Below are 23,009 nucleotides of genomic sequence, written 5' to 3'. Positions count from 1 at the left end.
CAGGGAGATCGACGACGGGATGCAACGGCAGTAGGCTGGCATCTATGCCAAGGTCTCCATCGGAGTTTGGAAATCGAAAAATGTTCTTAAATTCGCAAATTCTACTACAAGTAGCATAGATCTATGTTGCAAAATGCCTGGTTCATGTGCTGCTTTTGGATGTAGAAACAGGAGAAAAGAAGGGGAGCGGAGATTACTTTCACAAGTAACTAAAATTACATTTATAGTGTGTGTTAAACAGATTGATTCAAGGCAAAAAAAAAAGAAGGAAAAAGAAAAGAAAAGGTCTTGCAAAATTCGTCAGGGGCACTCCGCCCTCCCTCAGCTATTCTCGATCTATTGCTACTATAATATAGATAGCTAATACAGTACATAACTATATGCAAGGTCGGCGGAACGGGGGAGGGGACATTTGCCCCATTAAAAAAAAAAAAAAAAAAAAAAAAAAACTCCCCATTTTAAGTTTAAAAAGTGCTCATTTCTAAGTGCCCTATTTGGCCCTTGAGCCCCCCCCCCAAAAAAAAAAAAAAAAAATCGTTCCTCCACCCTTTGCTATACCAGCAGTTAATTCAAGTTCACTAAGATAGTGTGAGAAAAGCTCAGAATACGTAATATATGCCTGGTGACAGGACATATGCTCCGGCATTGATATCTTTCTGAAAGTAGAATTACCATCATGGGTCTGATTGGGCTTTTGGTTCTTGTAAGAAAGGCAGGGTGAGGATTAGGATTAGGGTCACCGTGGGTGTTATGATTTGGGTTAGGGTTTATGTAAGCTTCAACATTAGCATTTCGAGCTTGAACATCAATATGTCATGGAACCAATATGCCTACACGTACTTATAAAAATGATTTATTTCATTTCCACCACCACCAGAAAAAAAAAGAAATACAATGAAACACTCGTATACACAGATAGGACTATAGAATGCAGTCCCCTCATACAGAAAAAAAAAATAACTGCAAAAAAAAAAAATACAAAAATTGACGCAGTATACTGTATCACAAGGGGCATCCGGCAGTCTAGAGACCAAGAGAACCCTTTGTATTGCATGGACCATGGTCGTGTTGGTCGGCTTGAAAGTATTACCTCGTTGAAAATAAAGTGATTTTTTTTTCATTTTCTTTACCACTCATAATAAGAGATTGCTAGCAACTTAATTTTTGAGTTGTTTCCTTCTCTCATCTCCGACCCCCTCATCTTTTTGCTGAAAGGCAATACGTGTTTGAGCGCTTGTTGTATACGTGTTCACGTGTCCACCACTACTGCGCTGCCCGGACCGATGCTTGTTTTTGCCCGGACAAAGATGGCGCGCGGCCTCTTCATCTCGGCACACGAGCACTGCGTACGCGCCACACGCAGTCCGCGCTCTAGTATATTATTAGTATACATCTCTATGATGCATACACATCCTCAAAATTACTTTTCCACGAGGTGCCCCCCCCCCCCCCCCCCCTTGTCTTGACCAACCCGCCACGGTACGTCACTGGCTGCAGCCGTCCGGTTATGGGCTTGTAATCGTGGTGATGGTGACTATCGCCGATCATCCCGCCCCCCCCCCCCCCCACTCCTCAGCACGGATTTACGCCGTTGACACACACACACACACACACACACACACACTTGTTCAACGTCCGTTGGCAAAAGTATACGGATTTGGGAGCCCACAGACACGACGTAGCAATTTTAGGCTACTGCATGAGAAACTTCTGCTGCGTCCGGGCTGTGTTTGGGCCGCGGATTCACTCCCCGTATGGATGATGCGCGTGCTCTCTACAGCCAACGAGCGCACAACGAATTGACACCGTGCGTCTTTTACGAAAAAATATAAAAGACGCCCGGTGTCAGTGAGTTGACCGTAGAGAGCACGCGCCTCACGCAGCTCGATCAATCGAAGCGAAAGATCTTCATGCACTAAGAGTGCCAAGACGTGTCTGCGTGTTCCAAAATCCGTACGGAATCGGTACTCCCCACGTACGGATCTCAAATTTTGCCCACGTTTTTGCACGTAAACAGCGTGCGGGCCACGTACTTACACCTTGCGCAACCGTACGGCCGACGTGCGTTGACGTACTCCCTTCCGGCGGTTGCCACTCCCTCCGTTTTCAGAAAAAACGTGGCGGACGTGGCCTCCGCAAGAAAGGTACGGGCAAAAAAAAAAACACGCATTGTGGGTTACCTGGGCAAGCTGTTGCCTTATTGAATTATTCTGCTATGTCTGAATTAATTTGGCTCTTTTTAAATTAATGATCCTTGCGTCGAGTTATTAATTTGAATAAAAATATGCAGCACTCGCTGCTATTAAGGGATTCGGACCAACACTGGCTATCGGGCGAAAGCTCGGTAGTCTAGTGGATATGATGCCTGTCTAGTAATCAGGAGGTCGTTTGTTCGATTCCCATCCGAGTATGTAAAGCCCATGATGTTTTTTTTTATATCATGGCTTACTCAAAACACACTGAATAATCGGTGTTTATACATGCTGAGAAGGGCGATTTGTCAATCAGTTGCATTCAACCACTCCAACCATGTTTAACCCAGTGACTTCCTGGGATACTACATTACATCTATAAGTTAAAGCAAAATTCAATGTAACTCGTAAGAAAAAGAATCAAGATAAATTTCCTTCATAACAACAGGGCTCTGGCACTGTAGAGGCGTGGGTCTGCCGCCTTCGACGGCCCTTCTAGTTCATATTGCCCATGAGTCGCATTGGCATAACTACGGGAAGGGGCATGGGGGGCACATGTCCCCTCAAATTGGCTGGTCAAAAAACCCAACAAAACATTTACGAAAATAGGAAAGGAAAAGAAAGGAAAAGAAAAGGAAAGAGAAAGGAAACTTGGAGAAGAGCAAACAAAAAGAAAGTGGAAGAGAAATACCCGGAAGCGTTCGCTACCTTCGCTCACTCGCATTTTAAGTATCTTAAGCAATGCAGGTTATATTGATAGTTACTATTCTTATAAAAGGGAATTGGTTTGTATCTTGTGTCTCTATCTAATGTCATATTATTCTTTTACTTATAAAGAATCTTAGTATATAATATAACTGCAAGGAATCGGGCGGAGGTTGACCTAAAATAGATGAATTTCAGTGGATAATGGCCTGTGACCAATAGCCTATTCCTATCATACCCACTATGAGAACGGAAGATGCCGATAAAATATACACCATCATTAGAATGGAGAAACAATACACTAGAACCTGGGGCGTTTCATGAAGGAACTTGTCGGATATTTAATGTCCGACAAGTCAATTATATCCGACAAGTTCAGAGAAATCAGCCAATCAGACTTGAGAATTTCTCAAAACTTGTCGGATATAATTGACTTGTCAGATATTTTATCGGACAAGTTCCTTCATGAAATGCCCCCCTGTTCTCAGTATACAAAATTCCAATTTTTTATCGCTCGTAAAATCTAGGAACAAGATGGTTTCCAGTAGCGTGATCTGCCCTGCCTGAATATCATAATACTTGGGTACCTATATTCGAATGCGGCATGAAGATGTACTTAATAAAAATCAATTATTGTATTTTGATGACGAATCTACGTTTTAAAGAAAATAAAGTTTCTTGTCGGTCGCTCGCTCGCAGAATGGTTACGAACGGCAAGCGAAGTGCCCAAACAGTCATATTCGACTGATAGCTTGCGGCTGATAGTATAGCTTAGGTGATGGAATTATCTTATAGGCTTATAGTGAATTTTGGTGACGAAATCACACTTCTATACCGTGAAAAAAGAGAAGTAAAGTTAATGAAATGTCAGATGAGATCACTACGAACACAATACAATACAATAATAATAACGATAATGATTGATAATAATAGTAATAATTATAATAAAAATGATTATGATGATAATAATAATGATAATAATAATAATGATAATAATAATACTAAACAGAATGACAGAAATAGTTAAGATAGATATGAAATAATTAAATCTGACATTTCCCTTTCCTTGTTTCCTGTTAATGTCACTTTCATATATTTGCATGTTTTATTTTTATGTCTACATGTCTCTGTATCTTCTGAATATGTAATTTCCATTGAGTTACATGTAAAGAGAACAAATTCCCATATGGACAATAAACGATGAATTGATTTAATTCACATTATTATCATAATTGTTATTGTCATTATTATTATCGTTATTATTACCATTTTTCATGTTCATCGGCAAAACTCCTTTGAGCTTCTTCCCGCTTCCCACCCCGTCTCTCCACCATACTTCCAAAGCGTTCCCGCTTCTCCTGTCAATCAATTATTTTCAGTTAAAATAAAGAATAGATCTAATCTTAAACACCCCCTCTAAAAATTCCTGGCTACGCCTATGGTGTTATGAATAATCTGTATAATTTGTTATCAATGATGTCAACAATTTGTATTTAAGTTGAGAGAAAAATAATATGTCATTAAAAAAATGATGATACATAGATTTCAATGTATTGTAAAATCCTTGAAATACAGACATGTAAAATGCCCTTTAAAAATCATAAGGCTGATACCAGAGCAGGTAAGAACTATTTGGGCACCCGTCCCGCTTCATCATGAATATTTATGAGGTAGTAAGATACTGTACTAGTAAATGACATAACGCTGGATATGTGCCATATGAATGTAAAAACGTATCGCCGGGAAATGTAAAATTCTCGAAAATTGCATCCACGGGGAATGTAAAAACGTCTCGCCGGGAGATGGAAAAATGTTCAGTTTTGCCGAGAAACTTAAGAACGCTGCCGGGAAATGTAAAAAATATGTATTTCCACGGTATTACGGCTACCTGTAGATGATAAATATTCATGATGAAGCAGGACGGGTGCCCAAATAGTGCTTACCACCAGAGCACATGTGAGTTGTAAGATGGCTGACCTAAATCCTGACATTGCTAGAGAAGTATGCAGTTCAGTCCTTATCTTTATTTTCTTTTTCTTAGTTACGATGAACCACCTGTTGGCTTTAATGAAACTTTTTTTTCCAAGTCTGATTATGTCAAAAATCTTGCCATGGAATACTGAAAGCAAGATATCAGATAAGTACAGCTTTGAGGAGTTCCGGTTATGCTGGCAGAATATGAGACTTTTTTTTTGGTATAAAACAGGTTAATGTGAAATGTCATCTTAACGTGTCCGATTTCAGATAACAAACTTTCATTCTATGTTACCAAAATTATCAATATCATTTCTTGTTATGTTAATCTTTTTGATATTATACTTTGTTGTATTATGCCATTATCGTAGCAGTTTTCTCGCCGTCAGTGCCGAGTTATTGTAGTAGAATCACTATTTTATGACTATATCAATGTACTACAATGCTATGATATCCTTATCGACTGAAAAACGATTATCTCATATTTGCCCTTTATCTGCTGCGTCAATATGTTCTCAAAGAAAACCCTTAGCACTGCAAACACTATCCAAAGCTTATAGCAGAAAAAAAGCTCACAGAATAAAATCATGATTTAACAAACGTGCGAGAACATACGTTACGATACGAAAATAGACTGAAGTTTGTCTGACTGGCTTTTTGATTTTGTGTGATATTTATGTGTATGAAAACAAAACAAAAATAACAAGGTGTACATATTTCACAGAAAATTCCTTTGAATTTAATGTTTACATATCTGCTTTTCAAAAATACAGTGTGACAGTGAAATTAATAGTCTATACGCGTATAAATAGTGTAAATAAAAATCATTGTACGTAATGAAATAGAACGGATTTCTAATAATGAGTGCAATGTAAACATTTCACAAACACATTTTTTTTTTAACCACGCCGTAATGACTGTCATCATACACATCTCTGATTGAATTGATTGAATATGTTTTTATTCAATTAGTTTAGTTTGGAATTCAATTGAAATCTGCCACACGCAGTTCAAGGCCGAAGAAGTTCTCTACATAGTGCTCTAAATAAAGATTGCGTATACTTGATAAATCACGATATATCACAACGTTGGTAAGTATAGTCTGTATTAATGTGTTCAGCGCATTAATCAATACGCTATGTAATGCTAGTAGTTTGTCACTGTTATTATTACTTATATTTTCACTAAGATTATCATTATCAAAGAGCAATTGAAAGCAATGTTTGATTCACAACTGGAATAAAAATTACCATGTTGGACCAAAAAGAAACACAACACACAGACAAGCAGTCATTTTCACGTCAAAGGATTCATATTTACACCAAACAAATTTGAAACATGTATACGTAAAGAAAGACAGAAAGAAGCTATTCCATATATTTAAACTTTTACAATAGAAATTTTCCAAATCAAATCGATATTGATGAGTAATGTCTATTAGGGCCACATTATGAGCTTAATCCAGTCAAGAAAAAAAAAAAAAAAACCAGTGCCAACGAGAAACAAAGCGCATTTTACTATTCTACGTAATATACAGCTATATATCCCAGCGCCACGAACCCAGATCACAAGTGACTTTCGAATGGGAAAGGTGTTTTATATATTCAGTAGCACAAAATGTATGATCATGCAACGGATATAATCACGATGTTTCATTTATGCCTTTGAATTCTTTTATTCTAGTTTCACATTAGGAATTTGCACCTTATTACATGTGATGGACATGCTCCAGCATAAATTAATTTAAGAACAAAATGAATTACATATCTTCAGGAAACTGTGTCGCCATACTTCCGTTTCACACTTTTATTTTCACATTCTTGAAATCTGTATACTGCAATGCATCAAACTAGTGGAATGCCTCTGATAAAAATGACATGAACTTATATAGAGAAGAAAAATTTGTTAACATATTTTTCTTTTTTCCCCTTGTTTCTACTAGAATAACTTGCTTGTATTATTAACAAAAAAAAAATACTACGGTCAGGTTCCATAGTCCATCTCTGTATTGTGGTACATTTACCTAGCAATGCATATATATCACCAAGAAAACGAAACAAGTTTTAATAACACATAACAGACTAAGGCAATATCAAGCTTATATTTGATTTTATTCATTTCACAAAGAACTATATACAAGACATAATCAATCGGCCATTCTCGACCATTGTTAAATTCATGACACTGATTTCTCAAATGCAAATATACATTTCATTTCAAAAGTCTCTATTGTTAGATATTTTTTTACATTTTTTTAATATCATATAATATATCATAATTAATATTACCCATGTAATGACATTGGTCACCTTTACACTTCGAAAAGGAGATGATAATAGATTACATTGTCTGCCGCGTATTCCACTGATTTGTTGCTTTAATTTTTTCCATCCTTAGAAGGCACAATTATGCATACAATGTTCCAGAATTACCCAAAGATAAAAAAAATATAAACCCAAGGTATCCTGATTACAAGTACATTAGTTATCATTATTGCAGATGTATCCGTAAATTTTCGTGTTCGAATCTCCTACACATCTATGTTTGTTCCCAATCCGAGCGTGTATGGTTCACTCGAGGGCAGAAGAAATCCAGACATCGGAGTTTCTCCTCTTCTTTTTCACATGCGCACAAAGGCAATTTCAGTCCGGCGGTGTCTCCTGATTGCGCTAAGGATGGACAGTAGACAGTAAAAACAAGATGTAATGCGTGATGATCTTGGTTGCCATTTTGTTTACTGTAATTTATGCCTCAAATTCAATACTCATAAATATTAGGAATGTTAGAAATACCTATCTTTATAACAGAGAAGAATCATACTTATTAAGCAAAGACTCTCTCTATTGTATATTATATTTTTGATTTCCTTTCATGTACAGTTGTATTTTCATTTTCAGCAAAGAATATAAGTGTCCATAACTTTGATATGCCAAAAAGCAACATAAATTCTCTACATAACAAAATATAATAGAAACACAATAAATTGTGAATCATTCTATATACAGAATTTTACACAATATACATGGTGCCCAAGACCTACTTTGGTTGGTACATTAAGAACTTTTCAAGCAGCTTGTATTTATGTGAAGGTATTGAATATCAAGTCTGATGTTTCTACTCTCAAACTTGGCGTATACATTGTATTCACAAAGAAAGCAAGGTTGTCATTTAATTCATCGCGTGATGTCATACATAATATTGAAAATCATCTTTTACAGAGAAGGTCATTGCCATGCACCATTGCTCTGAAATGATGTATTCTTAGTGAAGAAAAAGGAAAATGGACTTTCAATGTCAGTTCTGTATCACATTCTAGAAGCGTTTTGTTTGTTTGTTTTTTTTTTTTGTTTTTTGGTTGGATTTGGAGACTAAAGAGGGAATAGGAAATGCAGGTTTTCTTACACACGAATTATTCCGGAAATGAGAGACACCACAAACACTCCTGCAAAGATCCCAGCAAGAAGACCAATGTTCACCGATCCACCTGCAAGGTTGTTTATAAAGAAGAGATAAAAGTTTGATTATAAATCTTATAAAATAAAGCGTGGCAAAAAACTTTAGAAACTGTATAACTAATAATCTGTGTGCAAACAAAATCTGAAGAGATTAAGTCAACAGCCTCTATAGCAAGGGGCAGGGCATAAGAGTTTGTGACTTAAATCCATTTTCTTCTTTTTTTGAGGACATAGCATAAACTGTATAAAAAAAAAAGTGATATACTGACCAATTTTTGAATAGACTATGATAGGAGTTCCGGTAGATTCTTCATTCGGCCCGAAAGGCTCAATCGAGCTACGATCGAGCCGTGCAAACTGTTCATTGGCATTCCAGTCCAATCTCATTCTTAAAATGGGGGGGGGGGGGGGGCTGAAAATATGCATTCATGCACAAATAATCACACACGCACACACACACACACTCACACACACACACACACACACATTACTAACGCAGGAATCAACAACGATATTAATAAAGCACAGACACACTGACAAAGAAAAATACATTTTTCTGGACTCACTACTGGGGCAGTCAAGTTCGAAAGTGAACGCCCAAGAGAACCTCCACACGCCGTTGGCGGCGTCGCAGAAAATGCTGGCTGTGTCGTCAGAGTACTTGCAGCTCACTGTCATTTGACTACCGTCCGCGTAGGCGTCTTGGTGCACGTCGTATGTGGCGATGGATGGATCCACGTTCGGCTTGCCACAATGTGGGCCAAGAGCTGATCGCAGTTTAACAATATTAAGCATTATACAGTAGTATTACATCGCATCATTTCGAATAGACTATCACTAAGATACATTCACGGCGGTCGTGATATACAGTAATAGAATTTGAAATAATCTTAAGATTATCAACAACAGAAAAAGCAAGAAAAAATCATCAATGGGAAATATCAGTTGCAACCATAAAAAGAAATACGTACCTAAAAGTAGCTCAGATAATGATGTGGTAAATACACAAGTATAAGAATGAATCTGAAGAAATATGTTTTTTGTCGACAGTTTAGCACCAACAACCCTGGATTTCATCCCCTACCCCACCCCCCCCCCCCCCCACACACACACAAAAAAAAAACAGGTCACCTCTTCGAGATAATTATAGCGCAACAAATCATTGATGAGAAGGATACACTCTCCTTTTTGATATAACGTTACAAGGTCTTGATCGAATATTTCACTACGGAGAGGAAGAGAATTTTAATATCAGACCATGAAATGTCATGATTTTCAATAATCTTTACATGTGGCTTCTATAATCCCTGTCACTCTTTCGCGAGTACTGTGATATTTTTAATTCAATGACTGTCTTATCATATGCCCAGTTTGCTGAAACCTCACCATATTTGTGACCGTGCACCTCAAAACGAACATAAAGTCGCACACACTGATTTTGCGTGAGGACTGAAAATAAGTGAAATGGGTCAACCAAGCCGAACTTGACTTTTTCATATTTTCTGAAAGAGCGGGTCTTCTTTTACATTATGCTAAAATTTGGTATCATAAAACGGGCAGGAAAGTGTTTTTTTTAGCAGTTTATCTCGAACATTTTTGGTAGAATAGTGTGATTAGGTGTGTCTTTAGAATCCCTTTTTCATTTCTGAAAAACCTTGTCCATACTCTTCACTTTCAACTCTAATAACTTTTGAAAGGATAGTGCTACTGCTTCCAAAGTTGGCATTAATTATGGACAGAATGTGTTGATGAGGCACGCTTAATTTCAGTTTAATTTGATAATCTCTTCATTATTGTTACTCTGGTAGTTTACTTCCTTTTTTTGTCCCATTCATCACACAGCCAGCACGGTTTGGTAAAGATTAAGCGCTTGAATAGACACTGTACTTCAGAGCCTCTTTTCTCAGTTTACACTTTTCCTGAGTTTGTGCTTTCTTTCCAATATTTAGATAGGTTAGGAGAGTCCATTTGATGTGAGTTATACATCATTATAAAGCTTAAGGTCTGCTCTTTCAGTATATGGCCTTAACTAAAAATTCATGTCTGGCGACTTTTTGTTTGTTTTGAGGTGCAGGGTCACATTTTGTTCGATACTAATCGATCTATTACAAAGCCAAGTATATTAGAGTACAAGATTGATCTTGACGGTCAGTTTCCGCAGCACTATAGGCAGTGCTGGAAGATAGATTTTCCTATTAAATAAACTTCATCAAACATAATAATTTTTCAATAGAGTCCCCCGTCGAATCCTTTGAACCACATTAGCTATAAACCGTGCTTACCACCGTCTGGACTTCGTAGTGAAACTTACCGGGATCTTCTGGGCAGGAGAGGTCTCCAGCATAAAACTCTTCTGTGCCACTTTTCCAATCGCCGTATACCTCACAGTGAACGGTGAGTCTTCTATCGGTGTATTTGCACTCCAGGGTGATATTAGAGCCAGGTGGGTAGGAGGCAAGGGGTGTACCCATTAAGGCTACCCGGCTGGAGTCCACAGACGGAGGAGAACAGGGCTGCGGCGAGTCTGGTAGACGTCAGAAATCATGATGGAAGAACGGTAGCATAAGCTTCGAAGTCTTCTCAGAAAGTGTTCTCTCTTTGCAGATGTTACATGGAATAAGATCACAATGTGTGCATAATGTTGCACGTGGGGAGCTCTTTTTTTTTGTTTCTTTTATTGGAATACAATGTCTCACCTAATCAACATATGTGATTTCCTGCGATCTCCAAGATATTGTAGAAAACATCCATATTTTATACATACATAGCACATCCACTGTGGCATGCTTCATGGCAGTCTCAAATCGGGGATATTCTCAATGATGGAAACGAGCAAGCTGCCTAAATGAAACTGATCAAGGTGACTCGCGAGAATGCCGTGGTTTTGAAGCATATCCACATTGCACTTGCAAGTACATCAAGAATGTAAAACAAATCACTGGTTTAAGATATATTCCCATGTAGATCACAGTCACCCTATATATATATCAATATGATATGATTATACGGCCCAGATCCTGATGAAGGCCTACTGACAGGCCGATGCTCGATTGAAAGGGAGAAAAAGATCGAGTGCAACGTCCGCATCAAGTCTAATTTCTTTCACTACATGCTACCCACAATGAGGCATCGCGTACGTTTGGGAAAGGAACAATCTCTCACATTATATAACACACACACACACACACACACACACACACACACACACACACACACATATATATATATATATATATATACATATATATATATATATATATATATATATATACTGTATATTCAATGCGAGAGACTGTATATCATACACACAAACATACATACATAAGCAAGTCGATATATACTACGTCTATATGCCTGTCTCTATATACATATCTATCCGACTTGCTTATGTATGTATGTTTGTGTGTATGATATACAGTCTCTCGCATTGAATATACAGTATATATATATATATATATGCATGAGATTAAAACCTAAGCCATTTTAGGTTTTAATCTCATGCATATATATATATATATATATATACTGTATATTCAATGCGAGAGACTGTATATCATATACACAAACATACAAGTCGGATAGATATGTATATAGAGACAGGCATATAGACGTAGTTGTAGCTGTGATGACATATACTATGTAAGTATCAGTTTACTGCAGCAATATAGCAGATACAAATTCGTCAGCTCACCCTGGCAGGTCAAGACAAATGCTTGGTCCCTGGACGGATCATCTTTCCATATTCCTTTATCTCCGTCACAGTAGATCTGTGGCCAATTCGTCGAGTACTTGCATTCAACCGTTACCCGCTCACCTGATGGATAAACCTCCTGCTCGGGCTCGTAAGTTGCCACGGAAGGGTCTATGTCGGGTGGCAGACAGGATGGACTGGTCACTGGAAATATCAGAAAGAAACCCTCAGAATTATAACAGTGATGTGGAGTGAATTACAACATGAACTTTTGCTTTAGGGTCGCCCTGTTTTACAGATGTGTCTGTTTGTGCGTTTGTTTGTGTGTGTCATATACGAAATTATTGGCATTTAGTAACACATATGTGTATTGTGTGTATGTTTGTGTGCGTGTGTGTATGCTACCTTTTTGATAGCTCTGATGTGTTGTTTTTGGTTTTTTTTTCAAAATGGAAACAAATAGACCCCATCCCCTCCGTGTTTCATTCATGCTATACCGAGGTAGCTTTTGAAATACTAATTCGGCAAGCAATTTCTCGGACAGCGTAAATCTGTAGAGCCGATATTCAGAAACAACCACTACGGAAAGGGTGGGAATGGGTTAAGTAACAGATGCATGAAAAGACAGATTGATAGACATGTAGTAAACAAATATGGAGAGCAAGCCACACGTAAACAAAAATTGTGTGTGTGTGTGTGTGTGTGTGTGTGTGTGTGTAAGTGTGTGTACCTATACACAGTATATACGGCACTGCATATACATATACATATACATAATGCGTTTTCTTAGGTGAGTTTACCAGGATTTGTAGGACACTGGAACTTTTCATCTGCATTGGATAAGGAACCAGCTTTCCACTGTTTAGAGTCACCATCGCAGAAGATCTCGATGCTCTTGTCGGAGAATTTACACTCCAACGTCAGCCGAGTGTTGTTGTCATACATCTTCTGATAGCTGTCGTAGATTACCAGAGAATGGTCCACAGATGGGGCTGGACACGTAGCACCTGTAACAGTTCATGATTATGTTATTTGCCTTGTGTCGATCTCATGGGCTGTATGGCTCGTGAGCTGAATGACTCATGGGCTATACATGGCTCATGGACCTCTATTCAATGTCGATCTCGTGGGCTGTATGACTCGTGGGTGTCGGTCTTGTAGGATGATCCCGGTAATTCGAGCTTTGATAATCTTTAGCTTGTTGTCCATGTGATGATATTTGAATAAGCTATCATACAAAGAATACTCTTAACCTAACTTAGACTAAAATTAGAATACATTTCAGAGAGAAGACGTGATATAGAAAAAAAGAACAACTGAGCCACCATTTCAATTATAAAGGCCTAACAAAGTAGAGTACTTGAAATAGAAAATGAGTTTTGAGCTCTTGGCAAACTATAGATTCAACCTTCTTATCATTATGTGTTCAGCATCAATAAAAAAAAAAAAGCTCCAATGAACAGCTACAGAATACACATCTAACAAATATTATCGCTGTCACAAAGGTCTGAAATCTAAAGTAACTTCAGGGTGATATTCATTCTCTATATAATAAGAGCTTGCTTCCAAAAGGCGCTAAATCCATTGAAAAATGATGGGTTTAGCGCCTTTTGGAAGCAAGCTCTTCATTATGTGTATATGGGTGAGAATTTTGAACGATGTACAATTGCCAATTTTCGTACCTTATGACATTCTTTCCGTTAGAACACGCCAGGATGATCTAAGAAACCAGATTTTTTCATGTCATCTCAAAGATTGGTAAATTTCCTTTCAGGAAATATATGGTTTGGTTGACTTTTGCCTGATATTTTTCATTTCACAAGGACTTAAAGCGTAAAAATACGGTAAAAACGCTATTTTCACAATAATTTTTGTTTTTCAAACTAATGATGTGCATTTTTAATGGTACGTGGCATCTAATATCTGACCATGTTCTGGATCTGACATATCATGGGTATGTACCACAAAATTATAAGAACTTTATGAGCACGTATAAAATTACAGAGAACAATTAAAATATCAAAGTCCTAAACAGACGAACGTCCGTGATGCTTTTATTTCTATCGCTGCTGCAAATTCTACTTTGTTGTCCCAACTGTAACGTATACGAAAATTTGGTGTTCCACCTAATGAACATATCCTGCAAAAATTGTACGTATGCTGGCTGTACATGGGACGTAATATTCTTTTATGCAAAATTATACTCAGTTTTCGTCACGGACGTGCTTCCGCTATTTTCTAATAAAGATCGTAGCCCATGAAACGTTATTGGCGATATTGTTCTGAGTCGTAATCAACTAAGATCTAGCAACACGATAATATGTTTGTTTTGAGTTTCTGTCCATCCTATGTCAAATAGGAACCGAAATTATATTTTTAGACGAACCTCCAAGAAAAAAAGAACGTCCGTGATGATTAAAACGTTTTCGAGTGGGACACCATCTTGCTTCGATGGCGAAGGTGCATTTTACCTTTGGCTCTCTAGCCGAGGAGCTGCATGCCATTTTGGGAGCGGACTGAGGTTCGTCCGCAGTTTTTGGACCATGCAATTCACCAAAAACCAAGCATATAATTAATATTTTCTCTGAAAATTCACCTCCTGAACCCCCTCTGAGCAATACATATGTTGTAAGGATGTCAAATTTCTTATAATTTGCATTGACAATACCTTTTCAAATTTTTGAAAGAGTTGGGAAGGCTAGGTACTCTCTGCCGATTAGTTATCCGTTCTGGAACATGACCCTAGTAGTAGAACGAACGTCCGTGATAATTCCAGAGAACGTCCGTGACGTATGCAATCCCTCTGATAGGGATAACTTGTCCCGAAAGTGTCCTGTATTCTTTAAAACTTTTGGCTCGAATAGCGACAAATAAAGTTTTACAAAGTAGAAAATGAGTTTAGAGCAGTAGTTTCAGAATTTTTAAGGCGTTATGTGATCATGATGAACAAACAATTGAAAATTTACTCACAATTTTACGCTTGTTTTCCCTCTAATTATACAAAAAACAGCTAAACACTTAAAACAAAGTGATAGGAAAATGAAATTTTGCGTAATCTATAATTTCTGTGCGTTTAAATTTCTTTCTAATGAGGTTCTGGCGACAATTTGTACTGTTACAGGTTCTGAAAGTTTCGCTCACGGACGTTCTGTCCGAGGAAGGAAATTTCTGACAATTACAAATATATCACTGCACATAAGATTAATGTTAGTTGAAAATATTACCAAATCACCGAGCCGCTCATACCCGAAAGTGAATAGCGTTCAGCACTCAATTTACCTGTAATAACAAACGGAAAACGTTGTTTTCACGGATGTTCGTTGGTTGAATAAGTCAGTGTATTACATAGTAGGAGAAAGAGGATCAGTGCCACTTTTTAGTGACAGGTGCTCTAAGTGTTTATCTTTTGAGTATGGTAGCTGCCGTCTCAAACAGAACACATCCAGTTTTGGTCTCCATAACGGACGTTCGCTGTAATTGTCATGATATTAAATGCCTTAATTCATTCTTATTTTTCTCTTCATGACGATTTTTCTCTCATTCCCTCAATAGCATGAACATGCTACCACCAAATAGAAAACAAAAAACAAAACAAAACAAACCAAAACAAATCCGAAAAGTGCTACGCAATCACATTCAGGATAATGACGGAAGAAGTCTGTAATGAGCATGTGTTGAATAAGAAACGGAAAAGTTTCAAAAGGACGAGGAAGCAGTTGAATGAAAATGACTGAGAAACAGAGAAGGGATCGAGCTCCAACACACAGAAAAAAGAATTGCCAGTGCACTCCCGTTATACCAAATTCTTCTGGAGAAGTTTTTGTTTGTTTGTTTATGTTTTTTATTCATCGAAATGCCGTCACAAGCGAACAAAAATCATGCAGTATACAATTATTGTCTGATGAAAACACACAAATCCTCCGCTTATCATCACATGATGTTGTTTTATACTCATCAATGAAAAGCAATATTCATTTGTAATTTTTTCCAAGATTTTTTTTTTCATTTTACATTTAAGAGACAGAGAGATCGTCAATTTGTTTGTGCATTTGTGCTTACTTTGAAAACACATGTTAAAAAAGTAATGATTAAGAATAGGTTTAAGGTTGCACTTTGATACGTTCGCTCTTCCATAGAGTTGTTACTCCGATGTCCAAAGGTTTGTTATTCCAAAATGAAAAACAAAAATTGTAGTTAATTCAGGAGTTTTGTCATTAGAAATGTTCTTCGAAAAATAGATATTAAGGATCATTGTTTTTAGGTCCGTTCTTCTAAAAGTGGAATGGGCCTAATATTCGTTTAGGTGAAAACGGTTATTATGAGGTTTTGAAATGGGAGGATTTTAGTTGTTAACTTGTTTCTCCACATTTGGATAAGCGAACATAATTTTTCATGTTCCAATTAATAAGCCTTTCGGTTAACCTTCGGAGATTCCTATCATTTACCGAATAAAAAAAGCTTTATAATTATACGAACTCTATCAAATTTTGTATTGACAAACTGTATGAATAACGAGCCTCCGAAATGACGCGCTACAAAAGGTTTGTTATAACAAACCATATTGTATAATATCGAAGTCACAAACATCCATCCAAGTTATATGGACTTATTATGGACTTGTTATGACGAAACTTCGTAGTATCGAACCAATTATCACTTCTGACTCATATAATAACACAAATTCTCCTCGATAACAGTGTGTAACACAAGGAGCAAACACAGAGGGATTTCTTCCTAACGTATTCGTTTGCCCTCCACAGCTAAACTTCGTATTTCTATAACGGAGCACATTTCTGTTGTTTTTCTATATTAATTCTTTGTCATAATTTTAGCTGTGACCATGTTCGTTATATAAAAAGCAAATTTTGCATTGTAGACTTCATAATTATAACAACTTTAGGACCTGAATATTTACTTCATGAAAACGAAATTTTGATAAATATATTCGTTCTCAAGGATGGACTACGTCACTGAGATTACACGTACGTTTGTACGTTCATTTACGAGAGATGGAAAAATTGTTTTCTTTGATTCCCCAGTATGAGAAGATAAACAAGCTTGTATAATTGAGAATTGGTAATGTCTATTCAGGATTTTGCAGAGGAGTTTGTTCTCGACATGAAATTGCTGTTTGTTGTGAGTAGAATGCGTTTCCAACTCAAGAGAGCTGCATTGTCCAATGTCTTGTTTGTTCCGAACGTCCGTGAGCTACATGCGAACCTCCGTGATGAAAACTATGCTATGTTTGTTGGGTTATAGAGACTGCCCAGATGAGATACATCTTAAAAAGGTATATTGTTATTTGGGAGTGAGGATTAAAGTATGGGATAGTGAAATAAGAGGTGAAAATATTGAGTTTCTGTAAAATGCGCGTAAAGTTAAGAAAGTGTTTAGCGGAAGAGCAATATTTCCACAGAAATGACGAATTTAGTTAAATCATCAGTTGTCAACCATGACGAACAGGTTAAGAGTACAAGCTTAATATTCTGCAATCACGTACACATGTCCCTTAAGATATTTCGTTAGGATTTTGAACTGAATCAGATCTTTGGACACTATGTTAAATGGTATTCAAATGTATGTGCAGTACTATTCCTCACGGACGTTCGCTGCTCTGGACATGGTAAACTTCAGCGGTGAATAAAAACTTGTTCCTCTGGGAAAATCCTAGTATAATTGGGTTCATATTAAAGCTTGAGTTATACTCTTTCAGGTAAGATGAATGATTTGGAGAATTTCCTACTTTTTAAATTTTGCCTTGTTTTGGCTCAATTGTACATCGTTCAAAATTCTGACCCATATATATGTTTAAATGCATATATATATTATATATATATATATATTATATATGTATACATATATATATAATATACATTTATATTTGTTTGTTTGTTTATTCATTTACCTATCTATCTATTTGTTCTATTCATATCTGTTTTATTTCAACAGGGGAGCTCTTGCAACACTCACCACTCCAGGTAACATACTGAGATAGAAGGATGACCAGAGTTGCGGCAGAGGTACTGAGTCCTATCCGATCCATTCTGCTTAAATCAAGATATATTCTCCGCAGGCTCTTGAGTATGAAAAAACAAACAAACAAAAAGTCAGTATCGCATGATTAGATTTTATCATAATGCAGTGTTAAGAATGATAAGTGCCAAAGTAGTTGAGTTTGAAGCAAAATTTACTCATGAAATTCACTGGAGCGGGTGCTCTTTTCTCGGTTCTGTTCCTGCAATAGGCTTATGCACCTACATCATGATAGCCATGCAGGTTCAACATGGTTTCGCTATCATGAATGACATTATATTACACGGGTTTACATTCGCAAAACATATTTTTCTTTGTGGTCCTATCTTGATAATAAATGATGTAAATCTTAAGTGCAGATGCCTTTCATAAAAGAAAATCAGAAAGTTTTAAGATTCCTTGAATTTTTTTGGCTTTTGCTGTCCTCTCTGATTAAGTTCACATTTTCTGTACGTCATTTGTACGTAGCGGATAAACACCCAAATACGAATGTAGCCCCCTCCCCCCTTCCGCAGTATCATCTATCCTATTAAACAGCTCTAATGAATTGAAATGATAATACGAGATGGAACGCTTTCTAGCTTAGCGTAATGTCTCATACTCGACAAAATCAATGCTTGCCAGCATTACATGAGACTTATAAAGCCTACTTATAGCCGACTATATTATGAGATAAGACACTACAGTCATGACAGCATATGGTATAAATGGATGTAATTGCTGCACACATAGTATCAAGGCGCCAGTAGTATAGACGTAATGAATGAAAAAAGTAGCATAATGATACTAACCCCTTGTATTATGATCAGAATACTAGGTTAGTCACAACATGTTGTCTTGTAAACCTCTGCTCATTGACATTGTTTTGGATTATTCTATTGCCACCCGTTGGCTTCTTATAATTATCACTCCACAACAATCATGCAGAAAAATGACTCTGTTGATTGGGTTTGCCTAACTTGGTTTATCTGAGAAGATGAGAGTCTGTGTGACTGTGCGAACATTGTCTGTGTTATGTGTGCGCGTGCTGGCTTCACATTCCTGCCTATAATGGCGGCGAAGTCGTTATAGACGTGAGTGCGGGGTGGTGCAAAGGTTATTTCTTGAACAAATACACGTATTGTACATCATATTTGGCATTTCTCATTCTAGGCTCGACGACAAAGAGCTAAAAAAATGGTGGTCATGGTATTGCACGCGATGTGGTAACACAAAAGAGAGCGGGGCCTGAATAGATTTTTTTCATATCCATTTTCATCAAGGAAATGTCACGACCAACGGAAACAAATTTTGAGTATATGAGTATATCTATGTAATTCATAATGTTTCAGACATTTCAGTGGAAAGTGGTAGACAAACCGTTGCTATTTTAATCAATTACCCGGATCTAATTTGTTAGAAAAAAAAGCAAAAAAAAAAAACAGCATCAAAAAAGGGATGCATTGTACGTTTCAATCCCTAAAGCCCACTACTTTCACAGACAACTGAGAGCTTTTTTTTTCAGCACCATAATATTATCGAGGGAATCTGGCACGTCAAATGTCATAAACAGAATGATTCCTTGAGACATCGTTGGGAGTTTTGTTGTTTTGATGGATTACTGCGAATACAGATGGGGGCTGCGGCTGTCTGGTCGCACTGTTATGTCTTTTAATGTCCTATAAGGCAAAGGGTAACCAATCCTGACTTTTTGAAATAAATATTTCTAACAGCATACATTGTATTCCAATGTGCAATAGATATCACACTTTAAAGACGTTTGTAAGATTATCTGTGCAAATTGTGAAAGGATTTTCGAGGATTACTTTTCATTTCATTTCTTCATTAATTGTTGCACTAAGCTTTCATGGTCTGTTTCAACTATTGCTTTCCTTTTATTCACATATCATAAAGCAACATAAATATAAGTTAAATAGATTTACGCACTCACAGACTAAAACATAAACATATTCCCTCTACGTAAAAACGTATTTGTTCCACATATGCTTCGCATCATGTTTTTAATACCGTTTTGGAGATCATTTTGATCTCTATTTGAGCATTATTTGCATTGATGTATTTCTTTGGTTTGTTCTTACATTTGTATATTTGTTCATCCCTTGTTGTTTAAAAATATGAAAATGATTACCACCAATGCATTTTTTATTGATTATCCGGGTCGGCCAGATTTTAAGGAAACTTTTAATTCCTCGTTGGCTGCTTCCATTTAATAGCTTTATGTATTCTATAGATCCGTTTTTACTTTGTGCTTGTTATGGTTGTTAATCATTGTTATTCTCTGTTGTTGTTTTTATGCTGAACAAATAATTTCAATTCAATTCCAATTCAATTTAATTACTCCTAGAGGATGTCCCACTGGATTAAAAAAGAAATGATATCAAATGTGATGCAATTACATACGACTGATCAGTGTCACGAGAAGTGCTATAATTTTAGTTCATCTTATTCTACCAAGTTCATGGTGTATAACAAACGTTTAACACTATTGAATTAAAGTCATATGATACTCTTTTTCATTTTCAAGTGCTATAAATTCGTTATCAAATGCATTTTTATATCTGTATACAAGCGTATGATAATAACTAATATGAAATAATGGATGTACGACAGTGCCCAAGATTTCAACCTAAAACTTGCGCCTTTTTATCTTCTGAACGAATTTGATACTTTTAAATAGCATTAGTAAAAACATATATTTTCAGACATGATAAATTTGGTATTGACTTGCGTCTTCATGCTCAAACTGCAATAACAGTCACTATCTACGCGATGTCTGAAAAAAAGTTAGAGCTGTAGCTACAACCAGGACTGCTTTCTCAACGTTTCCACCTTTATCGCTTCTTTTTCTTCTCATCTCCATTCATTTCTCCTACATTTCTTCTGCCGCTTCTCTTTACGCTTATACTTCAGATGCTCATGGCAGTCACCGTGAATGTGAGGTCAAAGGGTTGCCTCTCTCAGTCTGCCATTACTGTCAGGGACCTGTTTGAATGGCATGTCACTGATCGAGATTTGGAGTTGTCTGTCCTAAGGGAGCGTAAGCGTCCCGAGGAATATTCCCCTGGTTAATTCATGTGAACCACCCAGGTAGAATCTGATCATGTGCAGATAAAGGTCATTGCAGACCTTCTCTTGTAATTGACTTGTTACTGAGGTATTTTAAAAATTGGATAGATCTTCATGAAAATTATAATATAAATATCAATGTATGAACATAGTGAATATATATGAATATACAGGTGAATATGTATTCGTTTCAACCAAAATTAACAGAAGATTTTGATGCAGAACGTACATTTAATTACTAATTTCTGCTCAGCTGTTTGTAAGGCCTCTTAAAGATATTATTTCAGTTTAGTAAAATCTATGGCTCCAGAGGACACTGCAAACTTGATCAATTAACTGTGAACTGGTTTATTAGCGTCTATGGCAGGTTATACCATTACCCTTCCTATTCCACCACAGATTTGGCATTGCTTTTTGCTAACCATGCTAACCCTTTGCGTGCGGAAACGTGCGAATTACCATGGAATAGGAAGTTGCAGCAGCTCGTAGTCGAAGGGTTAAATCTTTCCTGAATAATTCAATCACAAAGCCACACCTTCCATCCCTGCCAGCAATTTGCTGTGCGGTGTCATTTAAAAACATTCGCCTTTTCTATTGACAGACAGAAATGCCTGAGTTACACTCCATGGGAAGCCTTAATAGAAGAACCAGCTGTATTTAAAGGCATAGAATGTTGATAAGTCGTTACATGATTATACGTACACTGAGAAAGGCAATCCGCACTTAGATTGCATTTGGGTGGATACCATGTCTACATGCATATTGTACAGGATCTCATTATCAACACAACAAGTCTTGACACTGCAAACCATTGGTAGACAAACCTATAATATTCAATCCCAAAATTGTAGAAGGGATTGTCAGCATTAAATATGCCCATTTATAGAAAACAAAATCATAACAGGTCCATGGCTGAGTCCACAAACCACATCAGATACTTACCGAGAAAATCACGACTGGGGATTTCAAGCCTATAGTCCGCACAAAGGTGAGTTCTGTATGCCAACAGTATTCTCTTCAGGTAGCAATGATACCACACCAGAGACGTGAAGTATGGAGAGTCTAATACCAAACAGAGCGATGATGATGCATGGATCGTGCGATATGATTACAACCATGCAGGCTGCACGTCTGCGCAGTGAAAGGTTTGCGCCAAACGCTGAGTGTCGTGCTGAGTTTCTGTTTGGTTTGTGGCTCTCTCTCTCTGCCTATGTCATCTGTAATTTCACTTTGGCGGACTTAATGCATTGAATGTGCTACCTAAATTCTGTGGCGAAATGGGCGGGCGCATGCGGCATACCTCTTTAGAATAGGATGCTTTGTTCATATGACACGGGGAAATGGATGCTTGAGACGCTACACACCTTAATCACTCACGCATTTAGTAATCCACACACAACCCCCAAAACACACCCGGAACGTATTTGAAGTGATTGGCCATTCGAGCTCTGGAAAAGAATCATTAGCTTCCATGTTTATCATATTCTTAATGTTTTAGATTATGTGTGTCTGTATGCACAGTGTATGCACGTTATAAATGCATTATGTATAAAGTGTGTTTGTAATGTGTACAAATGACAATGCAACGGAAATACGGCATCTTTAGACTGGTGAAATCCTTTTGATGGACAATTACATGTTAAAAAAAATCTTAAAAGATATTTGTCCTGAATCAATGTGGATCCAGTGTGAAAAAGTGCAATTTGTCATTGTTGTCTAAAAGTTCATGTGCTCAGTCATGCATGACGTTTGTTAAAATAATTAGGTATCAATGGAAAGAGGAAGAGTTCCCCCTTCCTCACAACCAATATTGCCCTTTCCATCAAAATAGTAGCCCTCTAAAGTCGGATTACTTTTTTTTTCGATACGCACTGTACAACGCTAAAAGTAGAA

The 23,009-nt window shown here is 37.1% G+C and overlaps 1 protein-coding gene and 1 long non-coding RNA gene across 2 annotated transcripts; both read right to left on the bottom strand.

Moving 5' to 3' along the window:
• Positions 1–7,478: 7,478 nt before the first annotated feature.
• On the bottom strand, positions 7,479–12,892 carry LOC139710950 (uncharacterized). The gene is made up of 6 exons (XM_071622871.1): positions 12,841–12,892; positions 12,018–12,221; positions 10,638–10,850; positions 8,893–9,093; positions 8,274–8,355; positions 7,479–7,540 (listed from the first exon to the last, which is right to left on the bottom strand). The coding sequence occupies exons 1-6, from the start codon at positions 12,890–12,892 to the stop codon at positions 7,492–7,494; spliced, it is 801 nt and encodes a 266-aa protein (XP_071478972.1). The 3' UTR covers positions 7,479–7,491.
• Positions 12,891–22,262, bottom strand: LOC139710946 (uncharacterized). The gene is made up of 3 exons (XR_011709487.1): positions 22,059–22,262; positions 17,988–18,093; positions 12,891–13,024 (listed from the first exon to the last, which is right to left on the bottom strand). It is a non-coding gene; the product is annotated as an uncharacterized lncRNA (long non-coding RNA).
• Positions 22,263–23,009: the final 747 nt, after the last annotated feature.

This window comes from Diadema antillarum, unplaced genomic scaffold (genome assembly GCF_040938485.1).
Source record: "Diadema antillarum isolate AM-2024a unplaced genomic scaffold, OU_Dant_1.0 seq00001591_RagTag, whole genome shotgun sequence".
Lineage (NCBI taxonomy): Eukaryota > Metazoa > Echinodermata > Echinoidea > Diadematoida > Diadematidae > Diadema > Diadema antillarum.
Note: the sequence above shows the minus strand (reverse complement) of the source record. Positions and strands in the feature narration are given on the sequence as shown.

Coding starts and splice junctions, on each gene's coding strand:
- LOC139710950 (XM_071622871.1), bottom strand. CDS start 12,892: ATGGTGACTCTAAACAGTGGAAAGCTGGTTCCTTATCCAATGCAGATG. Junction 10,851..12,017: donor ATTTGTCTTGACCTGCCAGG/GTGAGCTGACGA, acceptor GACGTCTACCAG/ACTCGCCGCAGCCCTGTTCT. Junction 8,356..8,892: donor CGAACTTGACTGCCCCAGTA/GTGAGTCCAGAA, acceptor ACAACCTTGCAG/GTGGATCGGTGAACATTGGT.